The 17368-nt window shown below is 39.5% G+C and overlaps 1 protein-coding gene across 1 annotated transcript; it reads right to left on the reverse strand.

The window, feature by feature from the left end:
* Positions 1-225: 225 nt before the first annotated feature.
* On the reverse strand, positions 226-17100 carry LOC103781602 (succinyl-CoA:3-ketoacid coenzyme A transferase 1, mitochondrial-like; the record flags this gene model as incomplete). The annotated part of the gene is made up of 4 exons (XM_008949326.1): positions 226-375; positions 2528-2663; positions 15785-15875; positions 16992-17100. Coding segments are annotated over 4 exons (486 nt in total), but the record flags the coding sequence as incomplete, so codon positions are not given.
* Positions 17101-17368: the final 268 nt, after the last annotated feature.

Below are 17368 nucleotides of genomic sequence, written 5' to 3' on the forward strand. Positions count from 1 at the left end.
TGCGTGGTCTCCCTTTGGGTGCCCACGTTTTTTTCATTACCCCTTGCATGATTGGCAACCATCCATTTCAGTACCTGCCCTCTCCCCATATTTGTATATATATAAATATAATATACAAAGGTTAAACTTGAACAGGAATGGCCTGAACTACTGTTTATCTTGAAAGTATGTAAGAAATTCAGTTTTCAAGGCAGAAGGCTTCCTAGTAACAAACTGACATCTTACCTCTCTTGGCTGGCTGGCAATGGCAATGGTGCCATCTGTGTTGTATTTGATAGGTGCACCCCCTTCCTGCACCAGGGTCCCATAGCCAGTGCTGGTGTAAAATGCTGGGATTCCTGCTCCTCCAGCTCTAATACGTTCAGCAAGTGTACCCTATGGGAAAGCATATTTAAGAACTAGTCATCTGGGAAAAAGAAATCAGACTTTGAAGAGTGGCTGGCATGTACTTATTTTAAAACACTGTCATTTGGAGCTTTTCCTTCTGACCTCAGCAGACCATCACATCTATATCTTCCTCCCGTTTCAGCTCCCTCTCCTTTGGGGGCCAGGCACTGGATATGACAAGAAATGCTTCACACGCAGCAACAAACGGTTTTGGAGCAGACTGTCACATCACTCCCCATCAACTCCCAAGCCCCAGCACGCTGCTTCCCAAACCATTACTCTGAGAAGAATACAGAGCTCTTCTTGTCTTCCCAGCTGGCTACATACGTTACAAGGTTTTTCTTTCATACTAGTCCTACATATTTATGTTTTATTCTCCATCCTTTTAAGGAATACTTCATTCCTCACTCCAAGTTCAAACAGCCATGTGCAGTGGATCAAGAAAGGAAGAGAGTTCAGTGATCTGGGTTGCTCGTGCTAAGAATACTAAGAAGCTGACAGAACACTATTTCTACTCTATTTGACTACCTCATCTAGATTCTACTTTATGTCCAGCTGTACCACAGATACTAAGAGCCCAAGCTTCACATCAGCCTTAATTATGGACTTTCAGCCAAAGAAATGTCTGTCTGCTTTTCACTGGTGTAGTTTTCCATTTTTTAAAATATATTTTTCTAGATTCAAAGCAAGAAAAGACTGTTATGGTCAGCTATCTAGCTTGACAGCCTGCAAAACATAGGTTGCATTTTCCCTACTTATCCTGCAGGAAACACAACAACTCCTAGTAAGTTTTTGTGGAAAGAGGCAGATGCAACCCATATAATGACACAAAGTCCTGTGTTCCAAACAGCCTTAGCATTTCAAGATGTCACCATGACCTCTGCCTTACTGTGCAACAAGCACACAACAGTCCCCCATTTTGCCTGAAGTAATACCAAACTTGAAGAGCATTTTCCAACAGGCTATTTTATCTTGACACAAGTATTTCAAATTACTGCAGCTCTTATCAAGTCATTAATTCACCTAACTGTTTACCACTGCACACTGTATATGAGGTACTTTCTCACTGGATCTATATAGCTTGTCTGTGTAGTCCACAAAGCCAATTACAGGTCCAAGAATTTCAAGGTTTTACTCGATAAAAGCATTGAAAATTAAGTAGAAGAAGGAAAAAATTAATTGCGAGGTGATAGAAAGGTGAGATTAGTGGCTTATGAGAAAAGAGACAACCGTTTTTAACATGACATATGACTGGGTATAAAAGGAGCTTTTCTGCCCATCTCTGGGATTCTAAGAGACATTCCCAAGAGATGGAGCCCAAGACTCTCTTGTCCATAACAACTTAAGACTGTTGCTTTTCCCAGAGACTTACCAGCTGTTTAAAGCCCTAAGGTTAAGTGTCACGTTTGGAAGTGCCACTCAGTACTATGCTGTAGGCTTTAGAGTGCTTATTTCACAAAACTAGACCTCAACAGAATGCAACTGACACTTGTGATTTTAGGATTTCATAGCATTCAGTCTACTTGGGTACCCTGGCAGTGCTAAAGTTGTTAAAACTATGGTGCTAGAAAGCAAAGTTGTAAATATTGGTTCATAACGCTATGCAGAGCTTAATTTAGTTAAGATTTAATGAAAAAGCCCAAAAGAGTCAGTGTCTCACGACCAACTGAAATCTTCCAATTTGCTTCCTACCCACTAGATGGCAGACACCTCACACACCACATCCATAAAAGCACACTCCAGCTGCCAACAACAAGGGAATCTTGCAACTCCCTGGCTTTTTTCACCTTATGGACCACAGCAGTGGGCATACTTCATGTCTTTTTCTGCAGTCTGCGAGGAACTACCAAAAATCAAATACTGTACAATAGAAAAGACATATATCTAAAAATATACACTTGAAATTAGTATCATGTAACAAGCAATAAAAGGGATTCCCATAGTATTACCAGCTAGTTCTTAACAGACCAGTTGCATCTGACAGCCCACGATCCTAAGATGGCAAGTGCCATCTGTCTTTACTGCACATCTGCACACAGGTAAAACAGTTCAACTGCAAAATAATTTTATAAGAGTATTTAAGCACCATCCTACCCAGTGTTCTAGATGAAATCACTAGTCTCGTACAGACACTCCTTACCTGAGGTGTAAGTTCAACTTCCAGCTCGCCCGATAAATACTGGCGTTCAAATTCAGCGTTCTCTCCAACATACGATGACACCATGCGTTTTATCTGCTTAGTCTGAAGCAGAAGACCAAGTCCAAAATTGTCAACACTGCATAGAAAAAGCCAGACAATACTCAGTATTTATAATAGAGTTCTGTTACGTTCAAAGTACTTGGTAAACTTTAATGACTTAACAAGACAGGACAAAGTCATGTCCCCCCACTTTAGACATGCGGGACTGGGAGACAAAAATAAAATTCCAGCTCTTAGGAGGAAGAACATCAAAGCAACAGTTAAACTTCAGCAGTCCAGTGCACCGACCTCACCTTTACCAAAGTACTAAATACCTCTAAAACTTCATTTTACAGACACTTCACATGTAACAGCTACAAACACCAGCTTAAGAAGTAGTGTGAGTTTACATATCTGCTCCTTCAAAAAGCTTTACTAATTGGCAGTGGGGTTGGAACTGGGTGATCCTTGTGGTCCCTTCCAACCCTGACAGATTCTGATCTGTTTTAGCAGAGGACTTTAGAGCCCTAATGGCTCAATGGTTGGACTTGATGATCTTGAAGGTCCCTTCCAACCTAAAGGATTCTATGATTCTATGATAAAATGTAACACACAGTACAACCCGGCTTCCAGTGAACGAAGACTTATTTTTTGCTTAAACTCTTGCTCCCTATGAAAAAGGCTGGGCATTGCTTAGCACCTCAAGGAAGAAGGCACGTTCACATTTATAGTGCTGCTTTGTACATAACGTAAGAGAATATTTGTACTTAAAGTTTTTATTACATTAAGTAATTCACCTTCTCATCAAGAAATAGCCTACTCCAGCAAAAGACGTTAATAGTGCAGTCAAGATTTTCTTGTCTGTGTCATAATACCAGCTTAAACTGAATGCCAAAGATAACATACATTTTCCTTGTGCCAGCATTTCTAAATTATCATATCCTAAAGAGATTAATCCTATCACTTGAGCATTTTTGTGATATTTGTCACCCTACATTATGAATTGATGGGACAAGAACATATTTCAAAGAGTTACTCTAACAAAAGGCCTCTGTAAAAAAAGCTATTGCAATATGAAAAAGTTAAAATATAAAAATGGAAATAAACACAGATGATATTACAAAGGCATGTTTCTTTCACACTGCCAACACGTTATGCAGTACATTGGCAGACTGGTACACGTAAGCAAAGCTCCTCTTCATTTATGTTGGTTTCTGCAACACATGAGTGGAGAGCTCAGACTTTCCACTCCTACCATGGGAAAGATACAATGATCTAGAAGCACCCCCCAAAAAGTAATGTATACCTGCTACTAGTTGTCTCAGCCCAGTATGACTTAATTATCCACACAATGGTTTGAGATTTCAGGATGAAAAATATTGAATTTTTTTTTAAATCCTTTAAGAAACCAAACCCAGCTTTCAGGAGACAGTAATTAACGTGCACATGTGCTTACAATATAGGTATCCTACTGAAATTACCAATCCTGAAGAAGAACTCCAAAAAAGTTGCCTGTATTTTCTAATTCTACTGATTGCTTTAACAAAATATTTCCCTTTCCTACACAAATCTCACACTTTTTTGTATTCTTACACCACCATGGCTATCTGCTTCCTTCTCTAGGTACTATCAGAAATTAACTGCCTATCTACTAATAAGCAGATAGAGAAAGTACTGCATCAGACTGCTTTTCCTCTTATCTCCCTCCTTACACCTTACCCAAAATATCAGTAATTATATAGTCTAACCCTGTCTCTGTAAGCTATGGTGATGGGGAAAAAAAAAATGTAAAGCAGACAAGTGTAAGTCCTGTAATATAAACCTACATTCCCCAATCAAAAAACACTATCTTGCTCAAAAAAGTGAAAAAAAAAAATTAAAAATGAAAATACAATGCTGAGTGAGCTGAGAGGTGGGGTTTTTGCATAATAAATCTTGCTGGAGTGCCAACATCCCACGGCATGTGCTGCTGTGCTGCATGTGAAGGAGAGTGGCTGAGCAGAACAGTACCAGCAACAGCTCTTCACCTCTTGCCACAATACTGACAACAGCTGCACAGACAGATGTGCAGTCACAGACTTCTCACCTGCATGCATAATGAGGACGATTTTAAGAAGACAGCCCACTTCTATACATACTCAGGTGGTTTGGAAACTCCATGAGAGGAAGTGAAACAAGCTTCTCTGATCTAGTTCTCTGAATTTATTCTGTGTTCCTTAGATGTAAAGAACATGGCTTCCTACAAAAGTTTGCTACACTGTCCAACTCTGTCCTACTGAAAAAAAAAAAAAAATAACTCCAATACAATGTGAAAACTGCTGCTGTGCCAAGGTCTTGAGAATAAAATGTGCGCTGCCTGGAAACAAGCTGCATTTCTAACTCTCCACAGGAAAAAAAAATCCCGTAGTTTGAAACTAAAAAAGATGGGAATTGAGTAGAAAGACAAATCTCATGGGCAAAGAAAGGGGTTTTTAAAAAAGATTAAAAATACAAATGCCAGAATTTCATGTCTAGTGTCACACAACGTAGGATGATCCCTCTCCCAAGAAAACCATCAAGCCTGTTATAAAAGCCAGTAAGCAAACAGAACAGACTAGCCTATATCCAACAGCAGTTTAATGGGTTTGTGTAACTACAGTACCCTGTAGCAGAAGTACAGGTGTTAGGCAAAACTGTGCAGTGCTTTGTGGTTCAAGAACAAGCTCTGGTTTGTAAGCAGCTTGAACTGCATACAAACTAGAGCTTGATACTTCTGTGTATCAATCAGGCTGTTAACACCACTCTTACCATTGCAAAACTTGGAAGCTATCTAATAGCGACAGGCAGACACAATATTTCTGCCTGTGGACAACAAAATGCTGAGCATGAGTGCACATGAGAAAAGGATGGCAACAGAGGGTCAACAGCAGATTTGTAACAGCTAAGAAACTTCTGCCCTAACCCACTAAGATCTATAATCATTACTCCTACAGTCTCAAAAGCAGCGACTGGAGTACATTGCTCTTAACAGCATTTTGAGTATCATCCTGCAGGATTCTACACAGGATCCATATAGTTTCCTCATCTACTACAGGACAGTATCTTCTCTCAAACAAAAGTCAGTAGTTAAGAAGTTACCTATAAAAATGAAACAGGAAGTTGCACAAAAGTTATTCTCTGTCACACTCATCCCAAGTTGTTCTTCATTTCTTAATTCACTCCCTCACCTCAAAGGCACTTATTGTAAAACAGAATTGCAGTAAGGATCAGTCACTGAGCACAGACAACCCTAATTCCCTAGCACAACAAGAAGCGGAATTTCACCTTCAGAAAGCCAAGTAGCAAGAGCCTCTGCTTTCCTGATAAGACAAAATTACTTCATCCCCAGGCACATTTAATCTGCAAAGCAGCATCACAAAATCCAATTGCTGTTACTCATCTTGTACGTTTATTTTAGATCTACGTTTCTTAAAAGAAACACAGTGTTACCCACCTTTTTTATGGCTGCAATCTGAATTCAGCCTTCCAGCTAAAATAAGCCCTTTGCCTTCCACACACACCAGTTTACCTTTCACGTCTGTCCAAAAACTCATCATGAGTACTTCACTCTATGTTACTTTTCATATGTTTTTTCTTATATTTGAATGCACTAAGAAACCAACGCTTCATACAGCAGTGAAAATGCTGCTCCCACTCCTACCCTCCCTAACCTTTGCTCTTCACATCTTTATCCCAGAATAAAAATTTAAAACCCAACAGTTTATGATAATTTATTTCAAGATAACATATTTAATGGCAATTGTTTGTTACTCGCTCTCCCTTTCGACAGTTTGCTCCTTTCTTGGTTATGCTGGTTCAGGCACAAAAGTTTTTTTTAACTTTTCAGATTAAATTATGTTTATGCTGAAAATGTTACACCTAAAATACCTGTCTTGCAGGCAACACCCTTCCTATCAATAGTAACCATAAAAAGAGAAAAATATCCTTTACCAACTGCACGCAAAGAATACATCCTGTGTATCTACTTTAAAAGCTGGATTTAGTCCTTGAAAAATTTAAACAAAGGTGACTGTAATAAAAATATGTTGCCCTAGATAGAAAGAGAAAAGGCATGATGGAAGTTGGTGTAGTTCTTACATGTGCTGTTGGAAGTGGGAAAGTACATACCAGTGCTAGACAGAGAATGTGTTCTTCTGCTCTCAAACTGTTAAGATTTCTAAAAGCTTCCCCATACAGTATTAGGATGGAATCTCAATCAACAGAAGGAAAAGAGATTGAACCTGACCCAAGTTCCCCATTCTACAGATACAAACAAGAAAAATTAAGGAGACCTGGCTGTTCAGTAACACATGCCTTCTTATTGTTTTGTCCCTCTCAGATCTACAAAACTTTCCCATCAAAAACTAACTAATTTCTAATAAAAAATATCAGCCAAAGACATCTCCTAGCCAGATATAGCCCACCTATCTCAAGTATACTGGAAGTAGTCAAAGGTAGCATGATGGTGTTGCACTCCAGATAAATGGTAATTTGCAGCTCTCACACCTTTCTCCTTGGTGGCTCAAGCAAAATGCATTCTGCAGCATCAGAGGGAAGGACAGATTACCTAAATGTCCAAGCTAATAAAAGATTCACACACCAACAAGCCCCACACAGCCTGATTAAGTAGGGAAGAGAAACTTTCATTCTTATGCATGAAAAGGGAGACTTGGGATATCACATTACTTCAGCAAAAGACATGAGATGGCTTTTTGTGCATTTTTTTTGCATAAAAGGAGATAATTACATTCTCCTGTCTTTTTGTAAAGACGCTTACAGGTGTCTAATAAAAGCAGGTGTGGTTAGGATGGACTGGCTGCCCTTACTGGGAACACTAGAAAACAATAATGAGCAGTGTCAACGACCACAAGGGCTTTATTCCACATCTCTTAAAGATATATCATCCACTATACTCACCATTCAAAGATTCTCCAGAACCTACACTGCATATTCATGGGAGATCCCACAGAGACCAGAAATCACTGGTCATGAAAGATTAACATGAATTTGAATTTTGAAGAATTAAAACACGTGGGCCAAAAAGGAGCCAACATGTTCCTCTACCTGACCTTTCTAATCTCAGAATTTCAGGATTGGAAGGATGGGAGGGTAACTATATCACCCTTGAAGAATAAGGATTGAGGGGAAAAAAAAAATAAGCATATAGTAAGAATCCTGGGGCATGTCTCCACCACAGGCAGAAAAAGGAGTTCCCTGTAACTTACTGTTGCTGCAAAAAAAGCTTACTAATGGTTGGACCTACTGGAGAATGCTTCATGTAAAGACACTAGTCAGCTTCTGGAGATACATGAGCAGTCTCTCTTGGCATTCAGCAGGTCTGAGTGTTGCATAACTATGCATGAAAATTGTTAACAGATGGACCTGTTCCAGAGATAGAAATTTTCCGGGCAAGGGGCTAGGAGTGGGAGAGGAAAACAATTTCCTCTATCATTGCCTGCTTAAAAAGGTCTCATCTCTTATCTTTTACTTTGTATCAGCTTTTCAATTTTCAAAAGGGCCTGTTCCAGGTTACATGCCATGACATCTCACAATAGGTCTACACTCTCTAGGGAAGTCAAGGTGGGCTCCCCAACTAAAAGGAATGCATCAACTACCTGTTTGTTGTCTCTCAGTAACACAGCCTTAAGCTTTCAGGCTCACTGGGGTGCCCAACTACAGCATGAATCTTTCCCAACATGAAAGAAGGTACGTGGCTGAAGATATGAGTTCTTAGTGATGCACATTCATAGGTCCACAAAAATGATCACAAATTATAATCCCAGCAGCATCAGAAAGGGATCCTTTATAGCCTTACTGCAGAAAATGAGTACACCCCTACTAGACAGCATTTGCCAGAAGATGTCCAACAAAAGTGAGGGCACACCAAGGATAAAATACATGTGAACAATCACCCATGTAACAGTTCTTGATGACTCATCTTCCCCAGTACTCCATCTGGCACCTAATAGTGAGACCATGTCCCACAATAATCCCTTATACATTACATTACATAGAATGAGGGCAAGATGAGGAACGGGAGTCAGCTAACAGGACAAAGAATAATAGAATCATAGAATGTTTGGGCTGGCTGGAAGGGACCTCCCAAGGTCACCCAGTCCAGCCCCCCTGCTACCAGCAGGGACCTCTCCAACTAGACCAAGCTACTCAAAGCTTCATCCAGCCTGATCTTGAATGTCTCCAGAGGTGGGGCCTCCACCACCTGTCTGGACAATCTATTCCAGTGATCCATTACCCTCATATTGAAGAACTTTTCCTAACGTCTAAGCTAAATTCACCCTTTTCTAGCTGAAAGTCATTACCCCTCATCCTGTCACTACAAACCCTTGTGAACTGTCCCTCCCCTGCTTTCTTGTAGTCCCCTTTCAGATACTGGAAGGATGCTATGATGACCCCAGACCCTCCTCTTCTCCAGGCTGAACAACCCCAACTCCCTCAGCCTGTCCTCACGCAAGAGGTGCTCCATCCCTCTGATCATTTTTGTGGCTTTCCTCTGGATACGCTCCAACAGGTCCATGTCCTTCTTGTGCTGGGGGCTCCAGAGCTGGACACAGGACTCCAGGTGAGGTCTCACCAGGGGAGAGTAGAGGGGCAGGATCACTTCTCAAAAGAAAACAGATTCAGCTCATAGAAAGGTAAATTAGACAAAGGCCGTTGCTTAATGACCCTACTGATTCTTGAGACACGGTCTTTGGCCACCTTTTTTATGTCCTTTTTCCTACAACATTTTCCTCTGTCCTAATGCACACTGCTTAATGAAAAGCAGAAAAGAGAGGCAGAAGCTCTCTGAGAAAAAGTGGCAAAAAGAAAAAAGGAGGAAGAGTACAGGTGCTGCCACATGCTAAGCCAGTCCTGGTCAGAAGGAACAGGCAGGACAGAAAACAGGGCAGTGGGTCACAGCTCCCAGAAACCACAGAAACCATCTCACCATCTTTTCAGCCCATGGCAAAGGACAAAAGAGCCACAGTGCTGAAACTCTCTCAGCTCAGCAGCCTGGTATTTCTTTCACTTTGAGGGGAGAAAGCAGGAAATAAAATAAGGGAGCCCGTGGTTGCTGGGAATCACAAAGGCCTGCGTGCAAGCTGAACTGACTGAGCCTTAAGCTCGCTCTGCTGCTTCTCCGCAGTGTTTGCTCTGCACTCCCTCCACTTCTAAAGCCTTATTAGGGGCACTCTGTCCTCTCTGCTCTGGTAACTTCATCTCAGCTCAACCCTCATCGCACTGTGGCAGTATTCTTCCTCTACCATTCTCCACCAAATATGAGGCTTCAGTTCTGCAAGAATGATGGGTACAGGGATAAAGGCCAAGTCCACCAAAAGACTGCAAAGGCAGATAATTTTTCAAGAGGACAAGTGCTGTACATTGCATGGCTACACCGGCAGCAAGGTCTCCTCTTTCTACATTCCATTCTACTATGAAGTGGCATGTTGTGGTTTTATTACAATAAACAAACCAACTCTATTCAAAACTTTATAAATTTACCATATTATTCCTCCACAGTGAGGTTAAATAGTACAGACTTAATCCCATAAATGTTTTAATTTCATCATGAATGCATTATATTTCTAAAGTCTCCTGGCTGAAAGCCAGGTTTAACTTTCACTGTCACTTTTCCAAAACCATGTTGACACAGTTCCTTGACGATGCTGAGTTTTATACCTATTTTTTTCTTTGTTTGCAATCACAACCAGAAAGTCATCTGCACAGCCGATTTCTCAATAGTTCCATGTGGTGCAAAGTTTAGTACTCACACTGCCAAAACTCTAAATAACCTCCACACTAAAATTAGTAAGATGACCTGGTCAGATTTTCAGGGATTTGCAGTTCACACAGTGTCACCAATTTCACAGCTGTAATAAAGTATCTGATGAGATTCTTTACAAAGACTGAAGATTAATTTAAAAAAGAAAAAAGCAAACTGCTTCAAATAATCAAATTCAAACTGACAATATTTTATATACACCTTGCCTCATTGTTTTGCTAACTTGCCATATGCACAATTTTACCTGTTATCTCTCCACCAGGAGAAATAAGAGTCATTGGTGACCTTGCATTTAATTTCTCAGTAAGGATGGAATTGAGCCACCAGGGTTATGTATGCAAGAAAAAACAGGGAGTCTGTGGGAAATATGGCAGACACATTCTGTTTCTAACAGAAACATACAGTTCAAAGCAATGACTGAAAAATGAGATAACTTCAAACTTTAAGATGCATAACATTTGTCAGTCCTGCCTTAATTCAAAATATTTTATTGCTAAGAAAATAAAAATACCTTTTGTGCTTTAGAATATGGGTTTGCCATTGCATCTGAAGCCATAGACTAGTGCCTTACCCGGAGATTTGGCAACTGCAGAGAGCCCATTAGGAAAACAAGGGTCTCATGTTCAACATAACTAAATAAGAGTGCACTCAGGCATCATGACCAACAGTTCAATTGTTTATCTCAAAGCCATTTTCTCCTTACTAATGCATAACACTGTAACATATAGACAAAAAAAAATTAAAACAAACCCTTCTTCAAAAAGAGCACAGAAGCCAAAGGTTCAAAAGGCTGCTAATGCCTTTTAAGCAGTTTGAATCTGGTAATCTGACAGCATGCTGTCAATCTCATTTTAGATGATCACAAGGTGATTAGTAATTAAGACATTAACTGTGACTTCTCTATTGTAAATGTAACCCTACTGTCCAATGCCATTGCATTCAAAAAGTATGTATATTTAAGTCTCAAAAGCAGATAAAGCCCAGAGGGAAGTAGCTCACTTGACAGAAAAATCAGATCACACATGCAGCTACTACAATTAATGGACTTTCACCTTTAGCAAGTAAAAATTCAGCTGTTTGAGGTGGTAGAGACAGAATAAGTGTGTTTATCTCAGAATGTGGTTATAGTCAAAACTATTTAACCATTTCATTATGCCAAATAAAGTAAAAATAATGGTTTGGTGCCAATTTCTTAAACTTTCATTTTAGATACTTGGTTACGGTGGCAAGAATATAGCTCCTGTCATAGCTCAGATCCTGAAAAAACAGGTCTGACAGCCTGCATTAGGGAATTTTTAGCAAAGCTAACCTGAAACATCCACATCCACTGTAACTTGAAATCAGTATACATGAAGATATCATGAAGTCAGAAGCAGATGAAGAAACAGCCATCTGCAAGAATGTACTGAATGGTCATCACAACTATGTTGGGAATTTACTGAAGCCAGGTCTAAAATAAGGACGTACTTACATATGTGGAGCAATCCAAATTTAAACTATAATGCAGCAGCAATTTAATAAAATGGGTTTCAGTGGCTTACCGAGACAGAATCTCCAAATTTAAAGTGCTTATGATAACATACTGTAAAAAAAGTATCTAACATACAAACAAGGCAGGCAAAACTCTAAGTTATAAGGGTGGTATCAGAGGTTCAATTTCAGAAGCATACCCACCCACCATGGTATCTTTCACTATCTCCCTCGTTCACAAGCTACAGTTTCCCCAGCAGCAAGTTGTGTAAATACCAGAGATACTGAATATTTGTACTGCTTCCCTTTCAAACACTTTGCCTTGTTTGGCTTGGCAAAAGAGTAACTACTCCTAAAGGTGCCTTTTCCCCAGCTAGCAGAGGGCGGAGGCTTGGGTGTAAAGCACGGCAGCAGTCCCTCTGGCAGGGTGGTGTTTTCAGCCAGCGATAGCCACTGCACAACCCGTCCTTGCCAAGCCTTTCAGCAGCCAGAACAAGGACTTTACCTGCCAGCAACTATGGGATCTGAACAAGGAGCTGCAGGAGGAATTTCCTCCCTATTACACTGCAGCACAGAACACTAAGGTGTGAACTTGTGAACACTCTACTCCTTTAAAGTTTTCTCCAGACACTGGAAGCATTTCTAGGCTTTGCTGAACCTTCTGCTGTCCCCTAGCTGTAAGTGAGGCACTGTCTCCACTGCTGCTATTTTAGTTATAAGCTGATAGCTCGGTAACACATTTTGTGGTTCATGCATATTGAAAGACATGTGACTTAATCCATGTAGCTGCACTGCTTTCCAGAATAGGTTTTCTGCTTGTGTCCTTGGCTCCTTCCCCGTTCCAGTTAGAAGCTTCCTTCTAAACCCACTGCAGGATGAGGAAACCTAACCACAGCCAGTGGCTTCCTGTTTGCTGGAAGAGCTGAGACAGAAAACAGCTGCAGTCAGGAAGATGAAGCACAGCAGGACAACAACTGCAGCACAGCAGCACCCAAGCAAAACACAATGAATGCTGAGGCATCTTGGAAAGAGATTCATTACTCAGCCCTCAAAGCACTTGACATCTCAAGGTTCCAGGAGCATCTCACCCTTGGAATACCATCCCTGCAAGGTATATGACTGCTGTGCTACTTCAGTTTTAAAATCCATGTATTAGTATTGCAATATTTGATAATATCACTGTACTTTTTGACATGATTAAATGAACTGAAGATGAAATTGAATGGTACAGTACCTATATTGAGATACATATATACACACTGTCTACACTTTACTGAATGGTGAATTGAATTATCACAGAATCATAGAATCATAGGGGTTGGAAGGGACCTCGAAAGATCATCCAGTTCAACCCCCCTGCCAGAGCAGGGTCACACAGGAAGGCGTCCAGTTAAACGGTGTCAGTTGCTCTGATGAGGACTTTGACTTTATTAATGATGATTATCTGTGCTTTAACCTAGTTCCCAAACCCTGCTAACTATAGCAGGCCGAGTCCAACATAGTAGTAATACAATAAATAAAAATGATAGATGAGACTATATTTTATTATTAAATTAATTTCAAAGTAAATTATACTGTTCAACATGAGAGCAAAAGCAGGATTTTTACAAAACAGACTTATGAAAAGTCGAGATGCCCTCAGGTATTTTCAAGTCATCACACGGTTCTGCAAGGAGCCTCCCAGACTTTCATGAATGTTCATGCAAAAATAGTTTTGAGAAAAATGGAATTAAATTGTGCTTTCCCACCAGCAACCAAATGTTGTACAGTAATCACTCCAGCCTCCAAGTCCAAAGAATTTTCAGGAAAGTAAACACTATTTCAAGGAAAATTAATTCTAACCTTTAACACTTATCAACTATATATAGAAGATAATACAAAGTATCTTCTCCTTTCTATTCCGCAACACTTCTCTTTTCCCTTTTTTTGATATTTAAACCCTCACAACCCCGTCAGAAGCATCTGTGCAATCACTTTACATTATGCACATATGTGTGTCATTCAGAGATGAGGAATGTGAATGATCTCTACTCTGAGTGATTGATTGATCTTTCACTTAAAATGATTTATCTCTTTCTCTCTCCTGTTTACCATCCAGCAGAAACTGTTTCCCACAAGAGCTTGAGTTTGACTGTATGTGCCAAATCCCAATACAGATCCTATCTGTTATCCAATGAATGTGCAATGGCAAGAATGAAGCACTGAAAAAAAAATGAAGAACATATTGTGAACCTCCAGCTTCAGAAGGCAGGAGGGGCAAGGAAGGGGCCCGGGAGAGGTGGGGCTGGAGACACGAAGTAGGGAGGAGAAAGGAGAGGGAGAGATACTGAATCTCTGGTTTTGAAGGGTATTCTGGTTGTAACTTAAGTTAAATAGAGTCAGCTTAGAACCAAGTCTATGGACAAAGTATGACAGAGATATAATGATGCAGCTGAAAATAGCACAAAGCATTATTAGATAAAACCCATCTAATTCACTTCCTTGACAAGGCTGGAGGAATTGAAGGAACAAAGTTTGACATGTAATTTCATTTTGTACAGAGAACAAAGTTCATACCCAAACAACCTTTCTGCTAGACATAAACTCTCTCTTTTATTCTAGCATAGGTACAAGAGACAACAGTTTCCCAGTGGTTTTTTTTTTTTCATCCTGTTCTGCAATTGGCTAAAGGCTGGACTTCTACAGAACAGACGGGAGACTTCCACCCCAAGGAAATCAGTCATAATTGCAAGCGTTAATGAAGTGCCATGAAAACAACACAAAATTCACATTATTATTTCACCACAAATAAAGCACTCAAAAATAAAAAGTTGACAGAAAATGTAGTAATACGGATATTACCACTTGCTGAAAATGAACATTATAAAAAAGAAATTTTAAAAAATCCAAACAACAAAATTGAAAGAGTGCTCACAAACTATCTTCCTTACCAACTAGGTAAGGGTGAGTAACTCCAGTACATCTAGCTGTGAGAAGACTTCTTTCACAAGACAGCAGAGTTCAGAAAGAGCTCCCCAAGCCAAGAAAATTTGCTAAAATAAGTACAATGCCACTAGGAGATATCAGTCTTCCAGTATTCTTTAAATCTACAGTGAACTAAATTACACTGGAATTATTATGCTGTCAAAGGTGCTATTTCATAGTTACTGAACCAGAGTGAGGCCATGTGCAGATGCTACTCATCTAACAGCACTGCAACTGGCCATTCTGATCTCAAATACAAGGAATTCTATTCTGCATTATCAATATTTTAATTTCATTTCATTTATATTTTATTAATGCACTTCAACCAAAGTGGCTGTAGTTATTTCTCTATATGAACATCATTAGCTACTGTGGAGTCTACTAAAATGACCAGCTTATGTAAAAATTAGCCTTCATAAGAAGCTAAGAAATTACATGTAAAAGAAGTATTCTCACTGTCAGCTCCACGTGAATTTCTTAATGGACAAACATTTAAAAAAAATAAATTCCAAGACCCATTAAAGAGGCTCTCCATTCATGGTCTTTCATCATCTTTCTTCACTGTTATTGTGGTGTTTGGGATTTTTTGAAAGCAACAGAATTACAGCAAGAAAGTCAGAAAAAACTAAACTGCAGTTAAAAAAAAATTCCTATTTACAACTTCACACACACACAAAAATCACTGATGCTATATTTAAAGCATTTAAGTCAGAATCTTCAGTTACAGTCAACCAGTTATAGGTATATATAAATATATGTAATTGCACCTGTCTACAACAGTGACAATTACTCCCTGACAAAGCTGAGTATACATACAGTACTGCACTTCTTGGCTCATTCCAAAAATAATACTTCCGAACAAAGCTATGTGGTTAATATGAAAACTCTTGCAATGAAAAGTAAGACTTTTTCATATATATCAGCATTTTTACACGAATGGCATATTCAGTCTGCACATATGAGACCACAAAGATATGAATACCTACCCTGCATTATTACTGACTGCTGTTAATCCCTTTACTCCAGTCTTCAGTAAACCCCCGATGAGGTTTTCAGGAATCCCACACAATCCAAAACCTACATACAAATAAAATTCAATATATAAAAAGTGTTTGAAACAGATTAATCAGAAGTTTAAGAATATGCACTGTTGAATTAAAATATCTGAATAGGACAAGCTCTTTAGTTGAGGAAATAAACCAACACGTCTGAAAGCAGCTGCAACCCAGTACTGGAATCTCCTAGTCACTAAATGTTTCCCTGTTTGGATCAAAGCCACTGAACCATCAGAGGTCTGCTCACACCCAAACAGCCCTCAGGAGAAGGGCTCCAGGACCTTGCCCCACCTGATGTGTCTCCTAACCACTGTACTCATTATTACTGATTTTCTTTCTACTCAACTAATCTTCATCTCTCTGATGCACATAATGTCAAACAGGAGGAGCAAGGAGTTCTTCCCATGAAGCTTCACCTATAATTAGGTGATAAAAATCTGGGAATTTTACCACTCTCATGCAGATGGGTAGCTGGAAGCACAGTAACCCTGATCTCCACCTAGGATGAGGTGCCCTACACTCCTACCTATTATGCAAGAACTCAGTAGGCCTAAACTGAAATACCTCTCCACATCTGAGACACCCAAGTCTTATGCCAGGTTCTAACATTACAGCTACTACCACTTTATTCCCAGCCACTCCGCCTCAGTTCTTCTTCAACCACAAAAAAAAAACTACCATAATTCTTCCTAGAAGGCATTTTGCCTCAAAGTCAGAAACAGGTTAAGCAATTTGTTCAAGGTCACAGAGAGCCTGCAACTAGACACACACAGAGTATAGAGAATGCTACCATGAAAATAATCAAACCAAATTCTGTTTCTTCACTATCTGGAATAACAGTAAGAACTCGAAAAAGCCCAGGTTTATTTTCTGGCACAAGTAAAGTCTAACACTTCACTAGCTGGTAAAAAGAACTAAGGATTTTTCTGAGGCTTTTTCCCTCCCCTAAGAAATAAACTGGGATTTTCTCACTGAAAGAGCCCCCCCTTCAACAGCAAATTAGGAAATCCCTTGCTTAAAAAAAAAATTCAAGCACATGGATTCTCAAATTACTGATTAAAAGAAGCACAACAAAACAGTAAAAAGTATCTCATTAACAAAACATGTGATTGTATCTATAAAGAATTTAAATATTTACCACCAACAAGTATAGTTGCCCCATTGGGTATATCTTTTACAGCTTCAACAGGATCAGTATAAAATTTGGTGTTGTGATGACAGCTGGTAGAAAAATAGCATCCAGCAATCTGGAACATTAAAAAAAAAAAGTGAATGAATTAAAAGCTTTATACAGCAGCTTGATAGTGATGACCATCCCTTTGGCTACCTAAGGGAGAAAATATCTTTTAAAACATACTTAAGATATTGCTACTGTAAACACTAAACATTATGGGATGGGGGAGGAGAAGGGTTCAGGTCTCTAAAACAAAGACTCTATTGTCTTCTCTACCCTCCACATCACTCATATTTTATGACATTCGTATGTATTATGAAGGCATTAAGCTTAATATGAGC

Source organism: Merops nubicus, unplaced genomic scaffold (assembly GCF_000691845.1).
Source record: "Merops nubicus isolate BGI_N331 unplaced genomic scaffold, ASM69184v1 scaffold52961, whole genome shotgun sequence".
Lineage (NCBI taxonomy): Eukaryota > Metazoa > Chordata > Aves > Coraciiformes > Meropidae > Merops > Merops nubicus.